We start from the raw sequence: 25607 nt of genomic DNA on the forward strand, positions 1-25607 counted from the left end.
AATAGTGAAAATATCCCTTTGGATGCTCCTCCCCTTCAACAGAGGTATTGGCTTGTGTGAGGGTTTTCAAGATTTATTGAAAGGTGACAGAGCAACAAATTGTCCCGGATACGGACCCCGCAACCCCTCCTTTCTATATAGATAGATATATTTCCTATACTCTTCAATAATAACTGAATAGACACAAAAATCTTTTTTTTTTTTTTTTTTTTTTTTTTTTACAAGCAGCTCGTAAACATCTGCATTTTCAAAGTTTATCAGTGCTCAGACATGTTTCTGACAATGCATGGTGAGTGTGACATTTCTATTGTGACCAAGGTCTGCTTTAAACAGAACAAGATTGGAGGACCTACAGAGGCAACTCTCTCTTTAATAGAGAAACCAAAACCGATGAGATCATAATACTTCAGACATTATGCTTTCATGAAGGATGGTGTTGAAAAAAATGACAAAGTAAAAAAGCCAGTGAGGCCAATTACAAGTTTTAACTGGTTATTAAGAACATAAAGGACAGCAGTCATCATCACTGATCTGAGCAGAATAAGGTAGTTTGCAGGTCCTGACGCCTCGAAGGTGGCAGGTTCGAATCCCAGTCATTAGAATTAACCTCGAAAATGACATTTCACCCTAACATTGCTTTAACGTTAACTGGATGATGCATGGATGCTATGTACACAGATTACAATGGATGAAGATGTCATCAGTTGATTAAATATATGGTATCGGTCAGTCATACTGAATGACGCTCGCGTCCAATATGAAGTTCTCACATGATGTTTGAATTGTCATGGATTTCTACACAGTTGCATGAGGCTTGAATTTTAGCTATACATATAATAAACCTTGATCAAACTCCTATAATCCTCTTCTGTTCAATTCCGTCCAGTGGCTGATCAATAAATCGAGGCACTTGTTTAATACCATGTTTCCGTTACATAATATAAATGTCAAGCTTTAACCTGTACCAAGAAAGAAAGCAAACAAAAAAACAGCAGAAAACCGATTTTTCTGTCTTTTTTTTTTCTTTTTTCCTTGTTAAATAGTAATAAATACATGAGATGCAGTGGTTTATTTGTCATTTTTCTGAAGCAGGAGGGTTAAAAAGTTCTCATTTTTATTTATTTATTCATTTATTTATTTATCTGTCTGTTTTCTTTAGCAGCAATCCGAACATGGTTGAGAGTGGAGATAGCAGCCGAGAGAGTAGTTCACTTTTTTTGACTTGATGGCAAACAGCACTCACAGAGTGTTGTGAAGGAGGAAGGGGGAGAATAGACAAAATGAGAGGCAGGAAATGAAGTCAGAGTGAGAGGGGCCTCAGTCAGGAGGGCGTGACAGTGTCCCTTTGAAACGAAGTATTCCGCCCTCCTGCTAAATCTCGCCCCAGACTCTTCCTTCCAACAGAAACATGGGGTAAGTATGAAAATAAAGAGAGAGAGAGAGAGAGAGAGAGCTACAGCAAGATTTGGCTTAGCATATCCAGAGTTAATACAAATGTGTTTTCTGTCCAAAACAAAGAGAGTTAGAAAAAAGAGAGAGGAACCAAAGTAAGAGAGAGGGGTGAGAATCTAGTGAGATGGTGAAGAAGGCAGACTATTTTTTGAAACGAACAACAGGGAAGCATTTTGGTTTTCCTTCTGGCAAAATGTTTTGATGTTTTCCAAGACTTTCCTGTATCACTTCCTCCTTTATATGAAGTCGAGTTACGTTCCCCCTCTCCTCGTGAAAGCGGCTCATGGTTCAGCCTCCTCCTCTAGTTGTTGTTAGTTGGTGTTGCTCACTGTGTGGCGACTAAAAACAGTTTCTGTCATTTTCTTTATTTCATTCGTAGGATTTGTTTCATAGTTTGAGATATATAAGCAAGTGTGTCAAGCGAGAAAAAGACTGGAAACATTAATTAAAAAAAAAAAAAAGTAACAAAAATGTGTTTGTGTATGTCTTGCCTGCGTGTTTTTTATATGTGTGTGGGTTATGCTCAACTAGAAAAAAGCAACCAAAAACACCAAAATGAAGCCAAGAAAAAAAACATAAAACCTCAAACCCAGTTTGTTTGTTGTTTTCTATGCATAAGTATCATGTCTGACCAAAAAAAAAAAAAAAACCCACAACTGTATAAATAAAATATTGAATAAATAAACCCACCTCTCAATTTAGATCTCTTTCTAACCCCTCTCCTGTCACTCTCCTTATGTAGTGATTCTTAATAAATTAAAAATATACATATTACGGCAAAACCTCAGGGAAAAAAAACAAAACAAAGACCAAAAATAAAAAAAGGCATAAGGTACTCTCTCCCACTGCTGTCGTGTTGACAAAAACATTCAATTTTTTTCAACCAAAACTCTCCTTGCCTTAATAAAAATCTCGCTGCAAACCTGTCCTGAAATCACAAAATCAAACAACAATATAAGAATGGTAAAAACAAACTTTCTGAAACCTTCTGTTGCAACTACTTCACCCGCCGCCCTTCTCCTTCGATAAAAAGAAAAACAAACAAACATAAAAATAACAATAAAATAATAAAAATAGTTTCAAATCCCTCCCTTGACCTTCTCCCCATGCAAAACCAAAACAACGAAATGAAAAAATGAAACTGACTGTCTGATATTTCACAAGTTTTTCTCTGCGATTCTGTTACGTGTGGCCACACACGCGTATATGTGTGTCGTACGTTTACTACGTGTCACGCGGGCGTGTGTGTGTACGTGTGCCGCTTTTGTCACTGTTATGTTGTCGTTAAAATTTTCGTATGGCTTTTGGAATTTGTTCAAGATTTATCAAGAGTTGGCTGCACTCTGACCGCTCCCACTCCCGCTGCCGCACACTGCCATCATGGCAGACTCCTCGGAGTCTGGCCGCCCCCCAGCTCCCCCGACTCCCCTGGGCGGAGGCCCCCCGGTGAGCATCCCTCCCACTCCGACGCTTCCCTGCGGTGGGTTGTTATTGTTGTTGCTGCCGGCGTAGCACGGAGGGATGTATCCCAAACCGGAGGCAGCGACCATGCTGTCCTGGGAGGCTGGGGCCTGGGGCAACTGTTGCTGGGAAGCGGAAGGGGGCTGCTGGGGGGCCATGACTGTCCTAGTCCGAAAGGCAGAGAGGCCCAGGTGGAGGTTGGAGGAGCCGTACTGACTGGAGTCCAAGCTCGACGGGGGCGGCTGCATGATGGAAGACTGACCCAGGTGGTGGTGGTGGGTGAGGCTAAGCTCGATGCTGTCCTGCATCTGCGGGGAGGAGATGGGCATCAGCGCCTGGCCCTGCTGGCCCTGTGAGGCCTGGCCCTGCGGCTGGTTCTGCTGCTGCTGCTGTTGCCGGAGCTGTCTGCCGTTGCTGTGGTGGCTGCCGTAGATGGGGTGGGGATGGTGCGGCTCCATCATGCCCCCCATGTTGCCCAGGAAGTGGCGCGAGTGCTGCGTGGCCGCCGGCTTGTGCAACAGCAGCTGTGGGTAGGAGGAGTCACTGCTGCTGTTGGACAGCTGACCCATGCTGCTGTCCCCTCCTGGCCAGATGCGCAACTGCTGTTGAGATGGAGCCTGGAAAGAGAAGAGGCGATCAATATGAGTCAAAACGACTCATGTTACCGAGGAGCTGTGTGGTGCTCTGCAACGATTGCTTACTTGTGGGCTCTGCATCTCATAGTCCGTGTGAGTGACTGCACTGTTGTAGTACCGGTTGCTGTACCGGTAATTTCGGTTGTCATTGGAAGAACCGCTAGATCCACCTAGATTGGGAGCAAGGACAAAGAACTGATGTAAGACGAGTCCCAGGAAACGCAAGATTATATGAATTTGCATTCCAAAGTTCAAGTCTAGTGAATTTGAAGACGCATGAGACTCTTAACTGAATTTAAAGAACATAAACTTTAAATCTGCAGCGTTGCAGCAAACTGGAATAGAGTGCATATTTTTACATTTTGGATGTTTTAGGGGTGTAACAATACACTCATGTCACGATTTGGTTTAATACACAGTACTGATCCCAAGAGATTTTGAACATACAGAAACAAAAATGAAAAATGTTTTTTTTTTATTAATAAATATATTAATATGTATATACCATATGCCTCTAACACATATGGTATATACATATATACAACAGTTAATAAAAAGTACTTCTAATAAAAATAGTAAATTTGGTATCATATCAGGAATTGACATGAATAGTCCTTTTCCCCCATGCACAGAAAATTCATGATTCTGACTAATTATTTACACATTCTTAGTCTCAGACTACATAAAATTGCTAATTATGTATTTAATTTTTTATTCATTAATAATAATTAGTACACATGGAAGATCAAATTTGCGACCTTCTGAGACTACGTTATTTGATGTACCATTACCATATCTGATGCAAAATATGAAATATTACTACATATGATTTTGGCTGATCCACACGCAATACATATCATCGCATTGTTGCATTTTTGTATTGCAATATATTGTGACACAGTTTATTGCAACAACCGCTTTATATGTTTTAAAAAGATGCCACAGAGTGTGACATTGCCAGGTTCGTAGAAATTTTGCGAGCTCAAACTCTAGTGTGACCGCTGCATTACATACACTTACCAGAGCTGGAGACGGAGCTAGTGGTGGAGGTGGAGTGGCTGTGGTCCATGGCAGGGCTGGTGGAGGTGGAGCTGCTGGTGTTGGTGCCCTCATCCGTTGTCTTCTTGAAGAAGTTGTGCTGCAGCGCGTAAAAGGGTGTGATGCGCGTCTTGGGATCATAGTCCAGCATGCGCAGGATCAGGTCCTTGAACTTCAGGTAGTCGCAGGGCGCGTGACCCTGTTCTCCAGCTCGCCTCCCCCCTGGACCTCCCGTCTCCACCCCCAGGATCTCGTGCAGTCGTCGCGTGGCAGGTGGTTTATATTCCTGGAGGGACAAATCAACACAGAGGAATGGAAGAAAATGAGGAACAAATGTGTAGCATTTAGTGCAGATAACAGTTCAAACGTTATTTATTTTTAGACATTTAATAAAAATGTAAGATGAACTAGTCTAGAAATATATTACATTAGTAATTTTAGGATTAAGAAATACATAAATCTACTAATATCATTACTTTAATACTATAAAAGTCAACATGAAATGGCATTTGCAACCCACTTCTGATTAAAACTTCTATTGGTAAAAAAGTAGTGTTCAGCTTGATCTTCATCCTTTGGGAAGTGACTAGAACATGAAAAGTGTGTTCCACATTTTTAATGAAAGTTACATACCCAAATGGAGTATGATGTGAATGCAAGTTTGTTCACGTTAACATTCACCAGCATTAGATTAACATTTTAGCTAGAAAAAAATTATAGCAGTAAATACATTCTTAAAGGATTGTTGAAATTGGGAAAACATTTTTCCTCTCTGCGCATTAATAGACAGAGCACATGTGTACTGCAATTATGATTTCATGTTGACTTTAATAGGAAACTCGGTCTCAGAAATCATTACTGAATGCAGGTGATGGGGGGCTGAAAGTGAGAGATGTTTGTGGTTTTGTGGGTATAACGACGGTTGCATAGGAGCTCTCAGAGTCGTATAGGGTTCAACAATGGGACTTTTTGAAAGAACTTCAGTTGAAAGAACTACACAATCACAAAACTCCATAACCTCCAACTATTATTACAAAATTACAGCATAAAATGTTCAACTAATGTATTATTATAGTAAGCACAGTTTATTTTTCTTCCTTAAGCATTAATATAAACATTTTTGTGAGAAAAATGATTCTGACCCTAATCTGTGCCATTTAAATTATACCATGGTCCATAAATACTATAAAAAGACTTCAATGTTCCAGCCCCTCCACTGTAAAGAGTACGTTTTTAACCTTTTTCTTTATTGTACACATGGAAGCACAGGAGCATTTGAGGCGAGTCTCTGGATGAGTTGGCAGTAAGTGCCAGACATTAATCCTGAAAAACAAAGTGTACTAGGACCTCATCCAGACTTTTACCCTTCACCTGCTATCACCTTTTCATCTTAATCTGCGGCCACACACACACACACACACACACACTTCATACAGAATTAACCTGAAGCTACTTTCACTTATCTTCACAGGAAACAGGGTCATTCTAGCTACTGTCTGCACTCACTTAACCTGTGACCCAATGCGTGTCACTGCCTACACTAAGAGCTGCTAACAGGTAACAGGTAGGGCACTACCAATGCAATTTATACATATCAATATATAGGGATTCTTTTCATGAAATATTACATTTATATTTTAAATCTTTACATTATTTTAGCAGCACTTTACAATAAGGCTCCATTTGTTAACATGCAAGTTGATGCACTACTAACACAAATTAACTTTTGATTAACATTAACAAAGATTAATAAAGGTAAAATATTATTAACAAATGGGACTTCATTATAAAGCCTTACTTTTTCATTAACACTATCGTTCAATTGTTTTGAGTCAGCAAGATATTTTTTTTTTACATTGATAATGATATTTTATGTGCACCAAGGCTGCATTTATATTAACAAAATAGTGTTACAATTTTAAATTACTGTTTTCTATTTTTATGTATTTTATTTAATATATTTTTAAATGCAATTTAATATATTTTTCAGCAGCCATTACTCTAGTCTTCAGCGTCGCATGATCCTTCAGAAATGATTCTATTATACTTATTTGGTGCTAAATAAACATTTCTATTATCAATTTTGAAAATAGCTGTATTTATTACTTTTTTTCAGGATTGTTTGATGAATAAAAAGCTCAGTAAAACAGCTTTTTGTAATCATAATATTTTGTACTTCCCCTCTCACTTTAGTGTATTAATATTGCACTGGTATTACTAATGTATTATTGTTTCTATTATTCACAAAATATTAATACCAACCCCAAAGTTTTAAAAGGTAGTGTTTGGCCAAAAGTATCTGGACACCCAATCAGATACAGTGTACTTAATGTGGATTTCATTTCAAAACCACTAGGTGGTCCAGTTTTCTAGGATTGTATGCTGTCATTGCTTGCTTTTGTATATAGTATTTAAAAATGGGTTTCCATATATTTTTGGGCTTCTATTTTACATATCTTGATGTATACTGTACTATAAGCACATCTTCAGAGACAGAATGTGGATGGTTGTGAAAATGACTGTGATGATGGCAATGATGAGGAGAACAGATGCTGTAGGTTGGGGTCTTGATTGACCTGGTGCCTCTGTAAGCAGAGGGGGGTCAGCGGAGAGAGGAGGAGGTTCACTAGCATACAATATAGGCTTGCTTCAATTCCATCCCCAAACTTTTTCTACACCCTCCTCCATTTTAGCCCCAGTTTTCTCTCTTCCTCTCTCCATGAGGATAAGGTGAGTATCTGCGTGGAGCAGGTGATGGTGAGGGATGGGGGTCTTTGGGAGGAAGGCAAAGGTTAAGTAGAAGCAGAGTTTTACTCACGGAGGCTGAAGGATAAAGTACCTTCTTAATGTCCTTGTTCTTCTTGACGGTCCACAGGCCGTCGGACAGCTTGTCGAAGTACTTGCGTGCTTTAGGGGCCTGATCCAGCATATGGTTGGGCGGGACCCCCAGCACCTCCACTATTTTATTCATCTGGTCCACCTGAGAAAGATACAGTACAGCGTTAGAGCAAGACCCATATGGACTTTGTTGCAACGGACATTTTAGCAAGTATGCATCCTTTGATATCATACATATAACAGACGAATACATTTTGAAATGCATTAGGGATATTTCACCCAAAAATGAAAATTCTGTCATTAATTACTCACCATAATGTCGTTCCAAACCTGTAACACCTTCGTTCATCTTCAAAACACAAATTTAGATATTTTTGATGAAATCACGCAAGAGAAGAAATTGTTGAATAAAGTTGTCATTTCTTTGCGCACAAAAAGCATTCTCGTAGCTTTGTAATATTAAGGTTGAACCACTGATGTCTATTTTAACAATGTCCTTACTACCTTACAAGGCCTTAAATGTTTTAGTTGCATTGTTGTCTACGCAGGGTTAGAAAGCTCTCGGATTTCAACAAAAATATCTTAATTTGTGTTCTGAAGATGAACGAAGGTCTAATTAATAACAGAATTTTCATTTTTCCAAACCGATCCGCTTTATTTATATAGCACAATTTAAATAAACACAAGGTTTCCAAAGTGCTGTACACCACAACAATAAAAGACACAATAGGATAAAAAGGTAAACACAATAAGATAAAAGTAATAGAATAAGATAAAACAACATGAAATTATATAAGTAAAATTTAATCAAATAAATAAAATGCACTGCCCACACAACACATTTAAATCACATTAATCACGATTACCTGGTGTTAAAAGCCAGAGTAAAATATGGGTTTTAAGCAGAGATTTAAAATGAAACAGTGAGGAGACTTGTCTGATGTGTAGTGGCAGTTCATTCCATAGTTTTGGAGCTGCAACAGCAAAAGCTCTTTCTCCTCTGAGTTTTAGCCTAGTTCTAGGCACTGTCAGGAGCAGCTGGTCAGCTGACCTGAGAGAGCGGCTGGGAATGTAGGGGTGCAGCAACTCGGTGAGATACGGTGGGGCAAGGCCATTCAAGGCTTTAAAAGCAAATAAGAGTAGTTTAAATTTAATCCTAAAATGAACAGGCAGCCAGTGGAGTGAAGCTAAAATAGGTGAAATGTGCTCATACTTTCTTGTGCCAGTTAAAAGACGAGCAGCAGCATTTTGAACCAGTTGCAGACGGGCAATGGAGGACCCATTAACCCCCAAATAAAGTGCATTGCAGTAGTCCAGCCGAGTGGTCACAAAGGCGTGAATTACTGTCTCAAAGTGCTGTCTCTGAAGGACTGGTTTAATTTTTGCCAGCTGCCTTAACTGAAAAAAGCTGGACTTCACTACGGCTTTAATCTGGTTGTCCAATTTAAGGTCAGTGTCCACCTTTACCCCTAGATTAGTAATAATTTGCTTGTGATACTGTGCTAAGGAACCCAGATCAACCAACAGGGTCACAGAAGTGCCACTACCACTAAAGACCATGACTTCTGTCTTTTTTTCATTAAAATGTAAAAAATTAAGAGACATCCAGGCCTTAATGTCATGTAAACACGCTAGCAATGGCTTAACACAGTAGGAGTCTGACTTTCTAAGAGGGACATAGATCTGACTGTCATCTGCATAGCAATGAAAGTAAATACAATGCTTCCTGAGAATTGAATCAAGTGGGAGTAGATAGAGGGAAAATAAGAGAGGGCCAAGCACAGAGCCCATGTGACGGGGGAGCAGTCGAGGAAACAGAGTCAGCAAGGCCAACACAGAAAGTTCGCTGGGACAAGTAGGACCTAAACCATTCTAACGCTGTACCACTGATGCCCACCCATTGCTCCAAATGAGTAATCAGTATTTCATGATCTACTGTATCAAAAGCAGCAGTCAAATCTAAAAGTACAAGGACAACACAGTGACCCGAGTCAGTTGCTAAAAAGATGTCCTTAAAGACTCTTAAAAGTGCTGATTCAGTGCTATGTAATGTTTTAAAACCGGATTGGAAAATCTCAATAATATTATGTTCATTTATAAAGTCCATGAGCTGGGAATAGACAATCTTTTCCAAAATTTTAGAAAGGAAAGGCAATTTGGAAATAGGCCTAAAATTAGCCAAAACAGTAGGATCCAGCCCAGGTTTTTTCAACAAGGGCTGCACAATGGCATGTTTAAAATTAACAGGAACCACTCCCCAGGACAGACTGCTATTAATAACTGTAGTAAATGATGGTCCAATAGTCGGGAAAACCTCTTTAATAAGTCAAGGAGGGACAGTATCACCCCGAGAACCTAAGGGCTTCAAATGACCAACAATCTCCTGCACAAAGGGCAGAGTCACAGGCTCAAAAGTGTCTAGAACAGCAGAGCAGGGGACAAACACTGAAGGATCGAAACCAGGGGGTGCAATAAGTGCTCTGAAAGAAAATACTTTATCAATGAAGAAATGGAGAAAGTTTTCACACACAGCCAGGGAAGCATCAATTGCAACAGTCGGAGGTGCATTCAGAGCAGAATTAATAACCTTAAACAAAACAAAATTTTTGGACGAGCTATCCCTTTAAGAAGTTGATTAAAGGGCGTATACATAGGATCTTGTGTCTAGACCAATATTAATTTCATTTGAAAATAACTAAACCTTGCTCTCGGCATAAACAGCCACGGAAGCTGATATGGTGATCAAAATGTAGAAAAAATATTTTAATAATGGATAAATGCTGACAAGGCTGAAAATAATAAAATGTCTTAGATCCTGTTTGTATGCCTGTTAAAGTGCAATTCTTACAGGTGGATGAACATCAAAAAAAAGGCATACATAGTATGTCACAAAGCTTTGCACAGTCATTGTGTGACTAATCCCAGAGCCGTACCTCATTGGAGCCACTGAAGAGCGGTTCGCCCGTGTGCATCTCCACCAGGATACAGCCCAGGGACCACATGTCTATAGCCAGGTCATACGGCATGCCCAGCAACACCTCAGGAGAGCGGTAAAACCGACTCTGGATGTACTGGTAAATCTAATACAGAAAGAAAACAGTAATGAATGACATGCACAGACAAAGCATGCACAAGTTTCTAATAAGCAGACTGAGCTCTTATAGTGACTATTAAGTACATTTACACTTTTCTCCACTAGGGGGCAGTAAACTCTACAAGTTAAAAAGGGTGCAGCACTGCTACTAGGAATCTCAAGCAGTAAAATCCATTTCAGCTGTGGGAAAGTCCTCTAGAATGTGCTCTGAATGCACATCCCATCAACTAAGACCACTGCAATTTTCCTTCTCTCTTACATTTACCATTAAATGTTCAACAAAATTGACATGCAATGCTGAAAATGTAACCATTAAATGTTTACCACTGCATGTCAATTGTGTTTGTTTAAATGCAAGTTCACTAATTACTACTGTTTGTGGCTTCATATAAGCCAGCTGTTAACTAACAACGCTATCTCACCCTCTGTCCTAGTTGGCATGAACTGCCAAAGTCCACAATCTTGATGGCACTGCGCTTGGGATTGCAAAGGAGGATGTTCTCAGGCTTGAGGTCGCAGTGGATGATGCTGAGCTCGGGCGTGGCCAGGAAGAGCAGTGCCGTGCACAGCTGCTGAGCAAACTTGCGCGTCAGGTTGAGTGAGACGCCGCGGAAGTTGGTGTTACGCAGGAGGTCGTACAGGTTGTAGGAGAGAAGCTCGAACACCAGGCACAGGTGGTTACGGAACATGAAGTGCCTCTTTAAGTGGACTGAATAAACAAAATAAGAAAAAGAAGTGTATTAGGGTGGCTGCTTGGCAGCAGTTGGCAAAATACAGTTCGTAGCAATTCAACTAGACATCCATGAGATCCAGATCATTCATTATACTCTGTGAAATAGCCTCATGTACTACTTTTAGTCTTGTTTACTTGTTGCTTTGTGGTGGGAGGAGATTCTCTTGCCATTAGGTCAGGGTTACACTACAGAAGACTAAAAGTAGAGTAACAGCTGCTTATATTCATATTCTTGTGTCTGGTTTTTACCTATGTAGTACTTCATCTCAGTGTCGTGTTTGTTCATGAGCTCAAGAAGCCGCAGCTCAATCTGGGCCTGGTTCAGGAAGGCTTTCTTGTTCTTGATGATCTTGATGGCCACCCACTCCTGCTCGTGGTGGTCATAGGCTTTCACCACCTGTACACAGACGACGATGTTATAGTTTTACAACAGTAAATGACAGTATCAACATATTTTGTGTATAAAATTGAACATTTAAAATTTCCGTACACAGAGCTATAAATTCTCTGCATTCACTGTAAAAAAATCCTTCTGTTAAATCCTCCATATATTAGACCTTTAGAGTCTGTAGCATGGTTTGCTTATAAATAACGCATTAATCAAGAACACAAAGCAGCTTACATTATTTTCATAATTGTATTAGTCTGACTAATGAAACGAAACATCACCAGGTCTTACATTTATGTTTGATTTGGAGGAGCATATCAAAAACTATTGTTATACAGAAAGCGTCATCGGTTCTCCACCAAAAAGTCCTGAGAGATGAATTTGACTAATTTCACTAATAAATATTAAAATAATGAAAATTATGATACTTCAAAATTGTGTCACTATATTATCATACTTCAACTGACTGTGTGAATGTAAAAAAGTAACTGAGGGCACAGCTAAAACCAAAAAAGTAGATCCAGATCAACTTTCAAATCCGTATACAATACAAAACAGATTCACACTTAGTTCACTTCTGGGTCAAGTTAGTTTGGAGACAAAACATCACTTGCTAGTTTGCCGTTTTTAATGCACCCTACTGAACATGAGCACCATTGTTTCGGTTTGATTTTATGCCTGTATTCTTTTTAGACTTTATATCTAAGTAGCAGCAATGAGATGTTTGACCAAATCGTGTAGTCTTAGCCAATTCTATTCTCATCTTCAGAGTAAAACTAACCTGTCCGAAGGAGCCCTTGCCAATTAGCGAGTCGATCTCATAGCGGTCCAGCCACTTCTCCCCGTTCTTCACAATGTAGTCATAGTTGTCGTCGTCGTAGCCGTCGTTGTACACCTTGCGCTCTTTTTTGGTGCTAGAGTCCTCGGGGGGAACCTGCTGGGCTCGCCGTTTCTTCTTCGTGTAATATACCTGGAAAGCAAGAAAAAGACTTCATATTTGCACCTATGTTGCTACTTCGCTAATCACTGGAGTTTGTATGACTGCTCTTATTGGGAGTATAAATCTGAAAAGGCCTGCTGGCTCACCTCATTGATGTGCTTGTATGTCTTGATGAGATCGACTGAGAGTTTTCGTAGCGGGGCGCTGGCGGGATCTCGAAAACTTGGGGGAATCCTCCTCTGCAGGATGGTCATATCTGACAGCACCTGGGGAAAAGAGAGTGACACCGAGACAACTGTAAGAAAAAAGGAGGGAAAACTGAGGAACCACCATAGCAAAAACCACAAGGTTAGAGGGTGTGTTTGTGTGTGCATATATATATATATATATATATATATATATATATATATATATATATGTAGTGTTGTCAAAAGACCTGGTACTTCGGTACCAAGTCGGTACTAAAAAATTAAAATGTCACGGTACCAGGTTTCTTTAAGTACCAGTGGTACCGAGGTCCCGATCAACCCGGTTCTTAACGCATACAGCGATATGATTTCCGCGAAGCAGAAAACGCGGACGGAATCTCAAAATCCAGTCATGAAAATGAAACTTAAGATTTTAATATGGACAGTCAAGGAATTTGTCAAAGTTAGCATAAATTAATCAAATCTCCATATGGACCAGTATCTGTAAATGTTAAGCCGCAAAAGTTGGTTGAAATATGAATCCTGCGTGTTCTGTGTGAATGAATGAATGGTTTGTTTACTACATAGACTGAAGCGGGTGAAGCTAGCAGTAATTTCAGCATCTGCGTCTCAATGAGGACATAAATACATAAACAACATCACCAGAACTGTTCTGAGTCACTTAACAAGCATTTTACGGTTTCATTTGAGTAAAACCAGTGTCAATTTAAAGGTATTCACTAGGGATGGGCGTTTTCCACAAATATCACATTCGAATATTTGAGCTCACAAAAAACGAATATTCGAATATTCATTTATTTAAATTAAGTTTAATGAGTCAGACGTTATTTTCAGCAACATTTGTTTTCGTCATTTTGAACAAGCTTACAATAAGCTTGAACATTACACATCGTGTTTTGTAGCTGAAAACCTTTAACAATGCGTGCAAACAAACAAAAGTAGGCTACAGATTAAAAGCAAAAAAAAAAAAAAAGTGAACAAAGAAAAAACGTAAAGCAGCCTGCAGCAATTAGCCATTTGTACAGAATGTAGCTTACACTTAACTTTTAAACTGTCAGCAAATCTCTTTTGCTTTTTTTCTATTGTTTCAAATGTTCTTGTTAAGAAATACGGGCATGTAAACATGATTGGGGGAAAGTCGGCTCCTTAGTCTGTTAACAATAAGGCCAGCCGCGGAGAAAACGCGCTCTGATGGCACAGACGTTGGCAGGACTCACAAATAACGGTGTGCTAAGCGAATACGTTTTGTGAAGCGCTTCGTGTTTTCGTTTCACCACTGAATGGGATCCTCATCTGGTGGAATACATGGCTCCAGTAAGAACTGTTCCCACTCGTCTCGTCTGGACTCTCTGTAATCATCGCTGGAGAACTGGCTCAGCCTTTTCCAACGAGTGGGCATTGCATCTTCTTCATCGTGGCGACTGCATCCGCACCACTCGCATCAAGGAAAATGTTCTGATAATGTTCAAAAAAGTTTTTTTTCTTACTTCTCTCATGTTTTCATCGAGAAACCTGAGATGTTTGTGCCGAGGGTCTAGGGCAGACGCGAGAAGAGGAGTTTTCACTTCATTCTCCAAGTTAGCGGTGTTTATTCGTTGCTTGAGAGATGCTGCAACAATGTTCTTGGATCACTTTCTGTGATTCTCCACGGCATATTTGAAGTACTAGAAGACCGCAGTTCTTTTAGGGGGCGTTCACATATCGCGTCTTTTGCATGCTCAAGTTCGTTATTTCCAATGTAGGCGCGTGGTATGCGCGCTCATAATGGAAGCGACGCGGTCCCGTTTTTCCCAGGCGCGTCCGAACAGCATCGAGTTAAAAACATCTCAACTTTCAGAATGCCGCAAGCGCACCGCGGGTCATGTGACAAGAACTAAACATTCAGCTTCATCCTTTCCTGTAACAACGTTGAAAGCTCAGCCAAGATGAAGGAACAGCTGATTATATCTGTATATGGATTGCCATTTTGAAATAAATTTAGTAGCAGAGCTACTGAAAGCGATTTTTTTTGTGCTGCAAATACATTTATCCTTTGCTGAAATTCCCGCGTCTTCATGGAGAGAACGCGTCGCCTCAGGAGCGCTTCTGTCCGAGCGCTTTGGAAAGAAGGAGAAAGTGGAGCGCATAGCCTTTTCCACGCATTATTAGGCGCGATATGTGAACGGCCCCTTAATCATTCATTAATTATTTTTTGCTTGCATACACCTTTAAATATGCCGTGGAGAATCACAGAAAGTGACCAAATTAGGTTTTATTGTGAACTTTTTTTTTTTTTTGCGAAATTCGAATATCATTTTTATTTATCGAATAATTAGAACAGAACGAATATTCGAATGTTCGACTATCCGTGCACATCCCTAGTATTCACGGTAACCGGTCAAAATAAGTTCATTTTTACATAAAGGCCTTGTGCTAGAAATATTACCATTAATTAGTAGAATGTATGTAATACTGCTAATACTGTTGAAAAAATTAATAAAACTTTATTTTTTAAAGAAATAAATCACAGAATATTTCTTCCTTGTTTTAATTTTAATAGCAAATCCCCTTTATTTACCAAGAAATAAAATGTTTAAATTTCATACAAAATTTGACAAAAAACAATTTACTGTTTTTCATAATTATATTACTTGCAGAAAAACTTTCAACACAATTGTAAATAAGTATAAAGAATGGCATTGGTTTTATTTTTAGTGATAAAAAGTTTTTTTTTTATTAGCAAATTTTGTGTTTTGCTTTGGTACCGGAATTGGTAGCGAGAACAGTGTATTTTCACTGGTATCGGTACCGAATACTGAAATTTTGGTACCGTGACAACACTATATGGATGTATACATAGACCAATAATAAAACATTGCAGAGTATAAGAACCTGTATCCTGGATAAACAACCCATTACTCTACCTCAGGCAAATAGATAAACTCAACTCAAATGCATAATTTAACTGTGGACTGCAGGCCAGTAACAGACAATTTTATATAGATCCTTATACTGCCTTCTGCAGTCACTTGTTGTAATGTCTATGCAATGATTTAATAGTCAAACACAATAATGTCATCTTCATTTGAGGCCTTTCTCAGCAAGTTTTTAAACACAGTGTATGCAATTGCAATTAACTTTTTAAACACCATGTAATTGTGTTTATTTATTCGACTGCAATTTTTAAATAAAATATGGTGAGGGGCAAGTCACAAAAGCATATTTTTTGTTGCTATGACTGGTGATATCCAACCACACAATGACAATGATGCTTTGAAAATGGGTTATATCATAGAATTTAATTGCAAGGAAGCATGTTTCTGGTACCTGCTGCTGGTCGGCCATGGAGTGGATGTTACCGAAGGAGGGGTGGCTGTGCTGGCTCGACATGGTTGGCTCAGCGGGGGAGAAGCCCAAGGCGGCAGGCTGGCAGAGGGTAGAGGAGGGGGGCTTGCATCCTGAGCTGCTTCCGCCTTCATAGAGAAAATGGGGAAAAAACGAGAGAGGTTTCAGAAGACACATTGCTAAACAGCCTCACACACGCCAAGCAAATACTGACATGGGTGTGGGGAGAAACACTGCACTGCAGGGGGAAGTAGAAATATGAATATGAACATGAACACACACACACACACACACCATATTGGAAGTCAAACTGAAGGCATCTCCAGCTAAAAGATCTTTGAAATCTCCAATAATAGGATGGAATAGTGATAAGAATGATCGGCTTTCCTCTCAAGAAGCTCCAGTTCATTTTGGCTGAGAAATTACAGCATCGTTCCTCAGGTCAGCATGACAAGCGTGCGTGGGAATACACTGCTATACACCTTCAAAGACCTGAGAATGGCTTCCAAATCTGAATAATTCTCTTAACTTTCTAAGCAAGATGTGTTTTTCCAACAGCTACGGGCAGACAATATACAAACGCCAGAAACTCATTGTACTACTTGTCACTGCCAACCCAGTGGAACAAAGAAAAACTGCTGTATGACATTGCACAGCAAAACCTCTGTGGATGATGGGAGTGACTGGGAGGCAAGCAGAGCTATCCATGGTCCTGTGCTGCCACTTGTTGGCCAAAAATATGCTTGCTGCTATTGCTTTCAAATAATGGCACATTAGGCTGCCTGCTATAGTTAGGTCCTCAAATTACAGGTGAATCATGGTGAAAACGTCCCATTTCAACTCCAATATCCAAAGAAAATAACAAAATATATTTTGCATATTTTTTTTTTTTTTTGTTTTGTTGGTCCACGATGCATTTTCAGCTTTAAGCATTAATTTTCATTTCCTTTGTATTGTGCCCAAACATTTTAGTTATATACATATATACATATAAATAATAATCTATATTGTATATTAAATCATTTTAAAATTTTATTTTAAATGGCAGTACAATGAATAGTTTATTATAATAGTGAATCAATTCTTTAAGTAATACTATATATACTATATATACACATAATACTATACACACATACATATATATATATATACATACATGTATATATATATATATATATATATATATATATATATATATATATATATATACATACATACACACATATTTATCTAGCAATTTATGTAACGAGAGTGAAAATTGTTTGCATGAAATAAATTAGTAAATTAGTTTTTGCACACAATAATCCACTAGAACATTGAACATTCATAATGCACAAAGGAAGTAACGGACATCCCGGGAAAGAGGCAAGAACGTGTCGAGAGTACAGTAATTAAGTAAGATTGCTGAGGACGGAAGCAGGGACGTGAACGTCTAACGGGGGGATATGAAATGGATGAGATATTCCACGGTGAATGCTTTTATTGCTGCTCTCAGGGGCTGACATGTGAGGAGTAATGGGGGGTGAAATTTATCAATGACACATTACAACTTGAAATAGCTGTCCGATCAATGGCCGCAGCTTAAACAAAGTGCAAAACGACACATCTGACCATAATCAATCTCAGGGAGTGATGGCAAGCATTGCTGTTACATGCCCATAGGAGGAGCCCAGCACCAACTCACTGACAGGAAACCTGCCTGGATATACATATGTGACTCATCTCCAACTGCTTTCAATTTTTCTCAGACCCTGTTGCAAATGACTAGACAACTCAATCAATGCCCAGTACTGCAAAACATTTTCAATTCATCTGACAAAACGACGAACCCACACAATGATCTCGTAAAAAAAAAAAAAAAAAACACACTTGTTTATTTCATTTTCATTTCCTCCTCCCCGTTTTAAGAAGGAAATGATGACTAAAAGAGCGCGCGACCTACTGAGCACCAGGAAAAAATGTCACACTGTGCCTTTAAATGCTGAAACGATCACATTGAGAACTTCCTGAGTGTGACACCCCCCTTCCTCTGCTCTGATTGGCAAAGGCCACCTGCCTCTCTCCTTCCCGATTGGCTGCTGGTATCCAAGGGCTGGGCGGCGAGGTCTCTATAAATAAACCTGATAGCTTGTGCTGTATCAGCAACCCTTCCCACAATGCCGCTCTCACCCTCCCTTTCCCTGCCTGTTACCTCTCTTCTTTTTCCCCCTTCTCGCTCTCAATCTTCGCTGATCTGGCCGATAAAAGCCATCCCCGAAGGGGTGAATATTAACAAAATATAACAGGACACATGCTCCTCTATAGACACAAAGGTGCCTGGGTAGAATTTACTGTCACATACGCAAGTGTCACATGGCAGCAGTTAAACATATCAGGTGGTGTATGAAATAATCATCCACTGCAATTAACCATGCAAAGACCCCCCCCCCCCCCCCCCCATCTGACCAAACACAGCTGCCAGCTGCCAATCACAGTGTCACAATAGCAACAGACCAGCCTACTCCCTGTCTCTAAGGCACAGGAAGAGGATGGTTATGTGTGCATGGGAACAGCTGAACAGCCCCCCCCCCCCCCAATCACTCCCACCTCACCCTTCCCATGTCCGTACTGACCCCCTATCTTATTCCCTGTTAGGGTAATGGGAACACTGGTGCTACTGAGCCAAAGTTGGACACACCATGATTGGCATGAAGGGAAAAGAGGACAGGGAGGAAACTCAGGTTATTATCCACAACTTATCTGAAAAATAAACATGTGTTGAACAACCACCATAAACGGTGACTCGAGAGGCTCTGTAACTCCTGTTCATCATAAAACCAAGTATCCAATGCAGGAGGGAAAATTTTACCTTAATATGAAGCAACAAGTTGGTGTTGCTTGAGCACGTGTCGGAAAAAAGACACTGTAGACATACAGTACATAGAGGAGAATAAGGCGAGGATGTGTGCGTCACATCATGCCCCCAGTCTAACGTGCGCTTGCGTGCCCGCAGATGACACGGTTACATGGATGTCATGTCCCACATTAGAGGACTTCAGGTTTCAGAAGCTCTGAAACTCTGCCCAACAATATTATGGGTCGTTGTGAGCAGGTATGGGATCTCCAATCTCACATGAACCTGAAAGAATTAACATGCGGGCACATCTTGCTGGCAAAAAATCTTTTGTCAATATTGCAGAACTCAACATAAAAGTCACTTTCAAACCAAGCAGTTTTCTGTTGGGCAACGTGGTAAATTTGTTTGACAAACATGACCATTTGCAATATCTTTTGCTCTCAAATGAGGTTTCCAATCAAGTCTGATCCTATTGAAATGAATCTATTTTGCCAACAAACATAGATATAGATTATAGATATAGATTATAGATATATATATATATATATATATATATATATATATATATATATATATATATAATTTTACTGTATGTAGGCCTATTGTGTGCATATACATACATACAGCATTACACTAATAATGACTGTAATGTCACTATAAATGATGGGAGTATAAAAGTCAAAAGTAAAATGTTTGGTCACATTACAAAGGAAATGAAAATAATGCTTAAACAAAGCTGAAAATGCATCGTGGACCAAAAAAACAACAACAACAACAACTAGGGTTGGGCCGATAGATGATTGCCGATGGCGATTCACAATCTCTTTTTTGTTTCAGTAACATCTAACATGGACTTTGCCCAACCATACACCAAACAATGTTAAATGTGACTAACTTTATTTAAGTCTTCCCAAAATCAAGTTTGATGAAAGATTATTTATTTAAGGACTGAATGATCTTGTGCCCACTTTTGATTCTCAGAACTCACTTCTTTGCAAGAGGACACCATCCTCAGTGGGGCTTCTGCAAAACTTTCAACCTTTCCACTAAGTTCAGCACCTCTCACAGTGTTATGCGATATAACCCCGTCCAACCTTTCCTTGGCTGCCAAATCCCAAACAGTACCACGGAATACTTTAAACAGTCAGGCCCCCATAGCTGAGTCAGACTCCACACTATTAATAAAAAGCCATCTGGGTGGACGCCTCATACAGTGACACTGGTAAACTGAGAGCTCACACAGGGCATTAAAAATAAAATAATCCCCCTACCTCAAAATACATCATTAGCTAGATGTACAACGACTGTCCAAAGCAACAGCCAGCACTAAAACAAGCACATTACTGTCTGAACGTTGGTATTCAACCAATATGAATGATATGGACTTTTCAATTGCTTCTAAATTCACTAAAAACATTTGGCTGACAGTAGATTTTGCACAAGTCAAAATATTTGGCCAATCAGAGATGGATCTGAAAATGGTAATATAGGAGAGGCTATTATAGGAGTCAACCACTAAATAATGTGTCATTTGTCAGCACCAACTCCCTCATGGGCAATGCGCTGACATATAGTGCCGTTGGGCTGTCCTGAGTTCGAATCTCGGCTTGAGGACCTTTCCTGTTCCTACCCCCTGTCTCTCTCCAACTTCGCTGTGTCTCATCTGTACACTGTCCTTTCATAATAAAGGCAAAAGTACCAACAATAAATCTTTCAAACAGTTACCATTTCTTTCTAATCACCATTAAGTTTTAAGTCCGCTTGTCGTAAACCGATGCACGCCGACTGCTGTCATACACAATGCTGAATCTCCACCCTTCTTTATCCTTGCGTTTTAAACATGAGCCACGGGACTCTAAGGAGTTTACGTACTGATCTCTCGGTGAGACTGTACCTTTACAGCTCAAAGCGACTGCGAGCTCACATTAACACCAGACTGGCTAATCTAAAGTGACCAGCACTAATCAAGCGCCCCTTGAGTAATGAGCCACTTGCTCCAGTGGAGGTTGATGTTGACACAGAGCAAGGAGTGTAGGCCTATTCGCACTGTTTACTTTCTTTCTTGGAAAGACCACAGCAAGGATGTTGTGAGAGTGAGTCAGGAGACACAAACACAGACAGAACGAGAAATGTGAATATCTAAACAAAAATGTATGTGAGCATCAAGAAATGGGGATATTGGGAGATTTCAGTGGGAAAATATGCTTCAATGTTTCATTTGTTTCCTATGATGAAGTTGAGCTGGTGGTGGTGGTGTGTGGGGTGGGGCGTTTGGATAGATGCTGGATGGATAGGGTAGAATTGCCGCTCTGGACCTGCAGGTACACTGTGTGTGCATCTGGTGAACAATAACATGTTTTTGTTCTGATTCAGGCCCACAGTTAATCCAGCAGGAGGCGGGGAGATGAAAAGCCAATGAGCATGAAGGGCATTTGTCACTTTTTCCTCTGAATATGTGAAACAACAGATTTTATCGGCACACAAAGATGAAAAATATAGGCAGATATTTTTCCACAATGGTTTATGTACTAGTATAGATGAATTTAATAAGACTAGAATAAGAGGAGCATTGAAGATAATTATTTGTGGTTATAATTAAGCCACAAAGTTTTTATTGCAAACTAAATAAACAGCTATAAATGCTCAGAGGATGTTTGGAAAAGTAATTTCACTGATCTGAATCAAGAGCTAAAACATAAATGGTTTCAGCAAATACATAGTTAAAACTAAAATAAATCCATTTATCATTGAACTTAAAAATACAGTTTCTTTACTGGCATCTTTGGTTTCATGAAGAACCTTTGAAATGCATGGAACCTTTCCATTCCACAAAAGGTTATTTAATGTGGAAAAAGATTCTTTACATTTGTAATTTTATTCAAACTTTGAAAACTGTTCTTTTAAGCACTGTTTACAAAAAAGCTCTCCTGGTTCTTCTATGAAATCGCCTTTTAGGCAAAAACCCCTTTACGGAACCTTTATTTTTAAGAGTGTGAATGTTATAATATAAGGAAAAAACTGCTGTATCAATATGCTACATCATCAGCAACATCCTATATTCTGTGTTAAATGAAACCTTACATTTACCCAAAAGACAATAATTATGGATTTCAATGGATTTCATGTGGCAAAATCGTGCATTTCACCTTTAGACTGAAAACCGGTGAATAAACAAACATGAACGGCAGTGTGAAAGGGTCAAAGGGCAAGGAGTGGACGTGTTGTTTGTATGAACGCTGTGACTGTCGTTCTCTCTTACACAGTCCAAACTCTATGCACCTTGATTCGGGGCTGCGATTCTCTGCTGATATGATGTCTTCAGATGCCCTAGGAGCACTTTTCTGTGTCTCATATAGGTGGACCAACAGAACAGAATTATTCCTGCAGCTTTCCCTGAACCCAATGGGTTACATGCAGGAATATCTATCTTTAAAAGTTACTAAGGCTTCTGAAAGGCAGTTATACACACAGTGCTTGACATGCCAGACTGGGGTGGGGGGACAGAAATAGCAACAGGAGAAAAGTCAGCTGGATACACAGATAAAAATAAAAATTTAAAGCAGAAAATGCAACACGCTAAATTTTCAGATGATTCTGTTAATGCTCATCCCAAAATCCTTTAACCATTGCTTCAACAACAACACATAAACTATCATCCAATTGGAAGGAGGTTGAGGTTAAAGTTGAGAAAGCAAAACACCTGACAGTATTACGACTCTACATATTTAGTCTCCATCAAGCCTACTGTTCAACAAGAGTATGAATTTTCATTGTAAACGTTGGACTTTTGGACTCTTGTTTTGAGTCATTTAGTGCAAACTTAGTGTATCATAAGATTCAAAAGCTCTCAAATGACCAGTTTATGGATGGTTTATGACATCAACTTTGTGCCCAAAGTTGAATTGGAAATTGGAGTATAAAATTAAATCCAGATTTGTGTGGTGTGGGGTTAGCACTTTGCAGCCTCAGTAGATTACTTGTTTGGAAACATACTTGAAATGGGCCAATTAAGCAATTATATCGTAACTGCATTAAGCAGCTTAATGCTTGACGGATAACTGAGTCCTTTAATTCCAATCCTGAACTAACAGAGAATGGGAGGGATGACAAATAATGAAGGTTGGGCTAAACAAGCCTACAGTATGTCTATTAAGCCAACTGCTACTGTACATTGGTATATAACCAAACAATGAGCTGATGATCACTGCACTTTCCTCCAAAAATTAGGGATGCACCGAATGTTCGGCAACCAAAATAGTTCAGCTGAAAATAGCAAAAATAGCTCTTTCGGTGTTCGGAAGAAAAAAGAAAGAATACAGAATAAATTGTACCGAACAATGAAGTGATGTGATCAAATAGAGACGCACACTATTGCAGCAAACCCTTCGGCAGTGTGAAAGTATTTAAAAGTGTCAGGGAAAGATGCTAAAATCATTACAACCACCAACAGCAAGAGACCGTTTAGTACTGCATTAACAGAATTATAAATATTTGAATACACACAAATTGCATGTATTCAATCAGAGCGGCATGAGCTTGCAGCGCCAGGGTTCAAAATCCGAAGTGCAATGAAAATCTGTGCTCAGTGACATTTTTATGCATTTAAAAAAAAAAGGAATAAAAAAGCTTCTTACAGTACAAAGAGGTCTCAAACAGGCCAAAAAAATAATATTTTACTAACTTAATTTTAAGTTAAATTGTGTTTTGGTATAATGTCTGCTAGAATGTTAAAAATGTTCAGTGTTAAGTAAATATTTTTTCTTTGAAAAGCTAGACAAAACAGTAAAAAGCCAGTTTGGATGTTAAATTTATGCAAAGGTGAAAAAAAATTGACAAAATATATTGGGAAAAAAAGGCGAAAAATCGTGTTCGGTATTCAGCCTTCGGCCCAGTGTTTCATTTTATTCAGCATCGGCCAAGAAATTTCCTTTCGGTACATCCCTACCAAAAAATATTTACCACTGCCATCTTGTTTCATCAACCAATTATCACTTACAGTGAGGTCTTTATTTTTCAATATGGTTTGCTTTCATGTGAGCAAAATAGTTTACTAGATGATAATTAAGCCCTTGTTCTACAAAATCATCAAATGCAACAATAGTCTTTGACATAATATTCTGAAATACTGAATCCATGTAAAGAATGAAACAAAAAATGACAAAACAGCAAACTGATACCACTACCAGTGGAATAAAAGCAGAAATAAAAAAATTATCAACTGCCTTTTCTTGTGTCATAAGTCAGAGTCACAGTCATCTTTATCATTAAGTCTTAAAATATGACTAACAAACCAAGAAAAGCGGTTTTGTGATGACATTGTGCACAATACAATACATGCTAGTCTACAGAACAGCATTCTGCTGCAGCTCTAAGATTCCCAGCAACAGAGCAATCACTGTGAGCTCACACCTCACGTAGAGCTCCTATTGCACACAGCACAAATTACAGCGCAGAAGTGACGCAAAGATCAGGCAGCCTCTGAAACCATTCGAGAATGTGCCTATTCCCATGATTGTTTGAACAAGTAATGTTAAAACAATGATGGGAAAAGGAGTGCAGTTCTGTAGGGGTATCTGATGTGTGTGAAACATTTGACTCATTTATGTCCGGTCTAAAAGGGAAATGTCCCTGGCTGGGCTAATTTTTTACCTTGGATAACCCAAAATTCATAAATAAACATAGCATTGTACTAATTTTTATTAGTTTATCATATAAAATGATGTACATCATGCCAAGGCGTAACTACATTCACTGACAAAACAGACAATTAAAAGCAAGGATGACTTTCAATGTACAAAGCAATGTTTTGACCAAACTGTATTTACATTCTCAAAACCAAACTAAAAGCTAATGTACTTCCTCAGATTCCAAAGACCTGTCATCAACACAATTCGCTTGCTTTTCCCATCAACATTCCATGCAGTTTTGGGTGTTGTTGACTGGATTCATGCTGTCAAGGACAAACTGTATTTACGCTAGGATTTCTAATGTTTACCATTGACCAAAGGTAAATATGAACTTCAACAGCCACTAAGGCTGCATATTAACATGCGATCACTGTGATCCAATCAAGCAGATCAGATCATCAGTCAATCAGAACACAGCGCATTTACATTTAGCAACATCAACTGACTTTTCTATCCGGATAACAGATCTGTCTTTCCAGTGCAATATTTAAATAAGACTGCAAAGGATGGCCCAGTGCAAAGTCAACCTGAAGTGGTGGGTTTTCTTTTGAAAAGCATTTTCAGTCACGGGACATTTTACAAATCAAAGATAAGTGTAGGAGTCTCACTAGTCTCCACACGGATGTTCTCTGTCTTTTTTCTGACATTTCGCGAGAGAGGAGGCGGCGTTTTGCATGATGTCGAGCTGCGAATGCAGACACGATGGCTGGATTGCGTTTACATTACACTGAGATCCTATCACAATGGGTCCTCGACTACCTCTGGACCAGGACACGCTGATCGGATAACATTCCGATCAGAAGTGCATTTACACTCGTCTTTCAATGTGTGTGGACAACATCCGGTTACAGGTCTCATGTTAATGGCAACTTTAAACGAAACCTAATGCTTGACAAATAACTGGATGTGACATCATTACCCAATAGACTTGACTTGAATGAACACTTTTCCTTTTTACTTCAACAGAACATT

The 25607-nt window shown here is 39.3% G+C and overlaps 1 protein-coding gene across 3 annotated transcripts in view; it reads right to left on the bottom strand.

Moving 5' to 3' along the window:
- Nucleotides 1–350: 350 nt before the first annotated feature.
- LOC132158780 (dual specificity tyrosine-phosphorylation-regulated kinase 1B-like) overlaps nucleotides 351–25607 on the bottom strand; it is a 54455-nt gene continuing 29198 nt past the window's right edge. For 2 of the 3 annotated variants that reach the window (XM_059568350.1, XM_059568348.1), the window contains exons 2-11: nucleotides 16095–16240; nucleotides 12726–12845; nucleotides 12421–12609; nucleotides 11501–11648; nucleotides 10941–11227; nucleotides 10358–10504; nucleotides 7405–7566; nucleotides 4569–4872; nucleotides 3615–3718; nucleotides 351–3530 (exon numbers count right to left, since the gene is read on the bottom strand). In XM_059568350.1, coding sequence (XP_059424333.1) covers nucleotides 2778–3530; nucleotides 3615–3718; nucleotides 4569–4872; nucleotides 7405–7566; nucleotides 10358–10504; nucleotides 10941–11227; nucleotides 11501–11648; nucleotides 12421–12609; nucleotides 12726–12845; nucleotides 16095–16157 — 2277 coding nt within the window. In that variant the 5' untranslated portion in view covers nucleotides 16158–16240 and the 3' untranslated portion in view covers nucleotides 351–2777. The remainder of the gene's footprint in view (nucleotides 3531–3614; nucleotides 3719–4568; nucleotides 4873–7404; nucleotides 7567–10357; nucleotides 10505–10940; nucleotides 11228–11500; nucleotides 11649–12420; nucleotides 12610–12725; nucleotides 12846–16094; nucleotides 16241–25607) is intronic. The other variant, XM_059568349.1, reaches the window with a different exon arrangement.

The sequence above is a fragment of the Carassius carassius genome, chromosome 15 (assembly GCF_963082965.1).
Source record: "Carassius carassius chromosome 15, fCarCar2.1, whole genome shotgun sequence".
Lineage (NCBI taxonomy): Eukaryota > Metazoa > Chordata > Actinopteri > Cypriniformes > Cyprinidae > Carassius > Carassius carassius.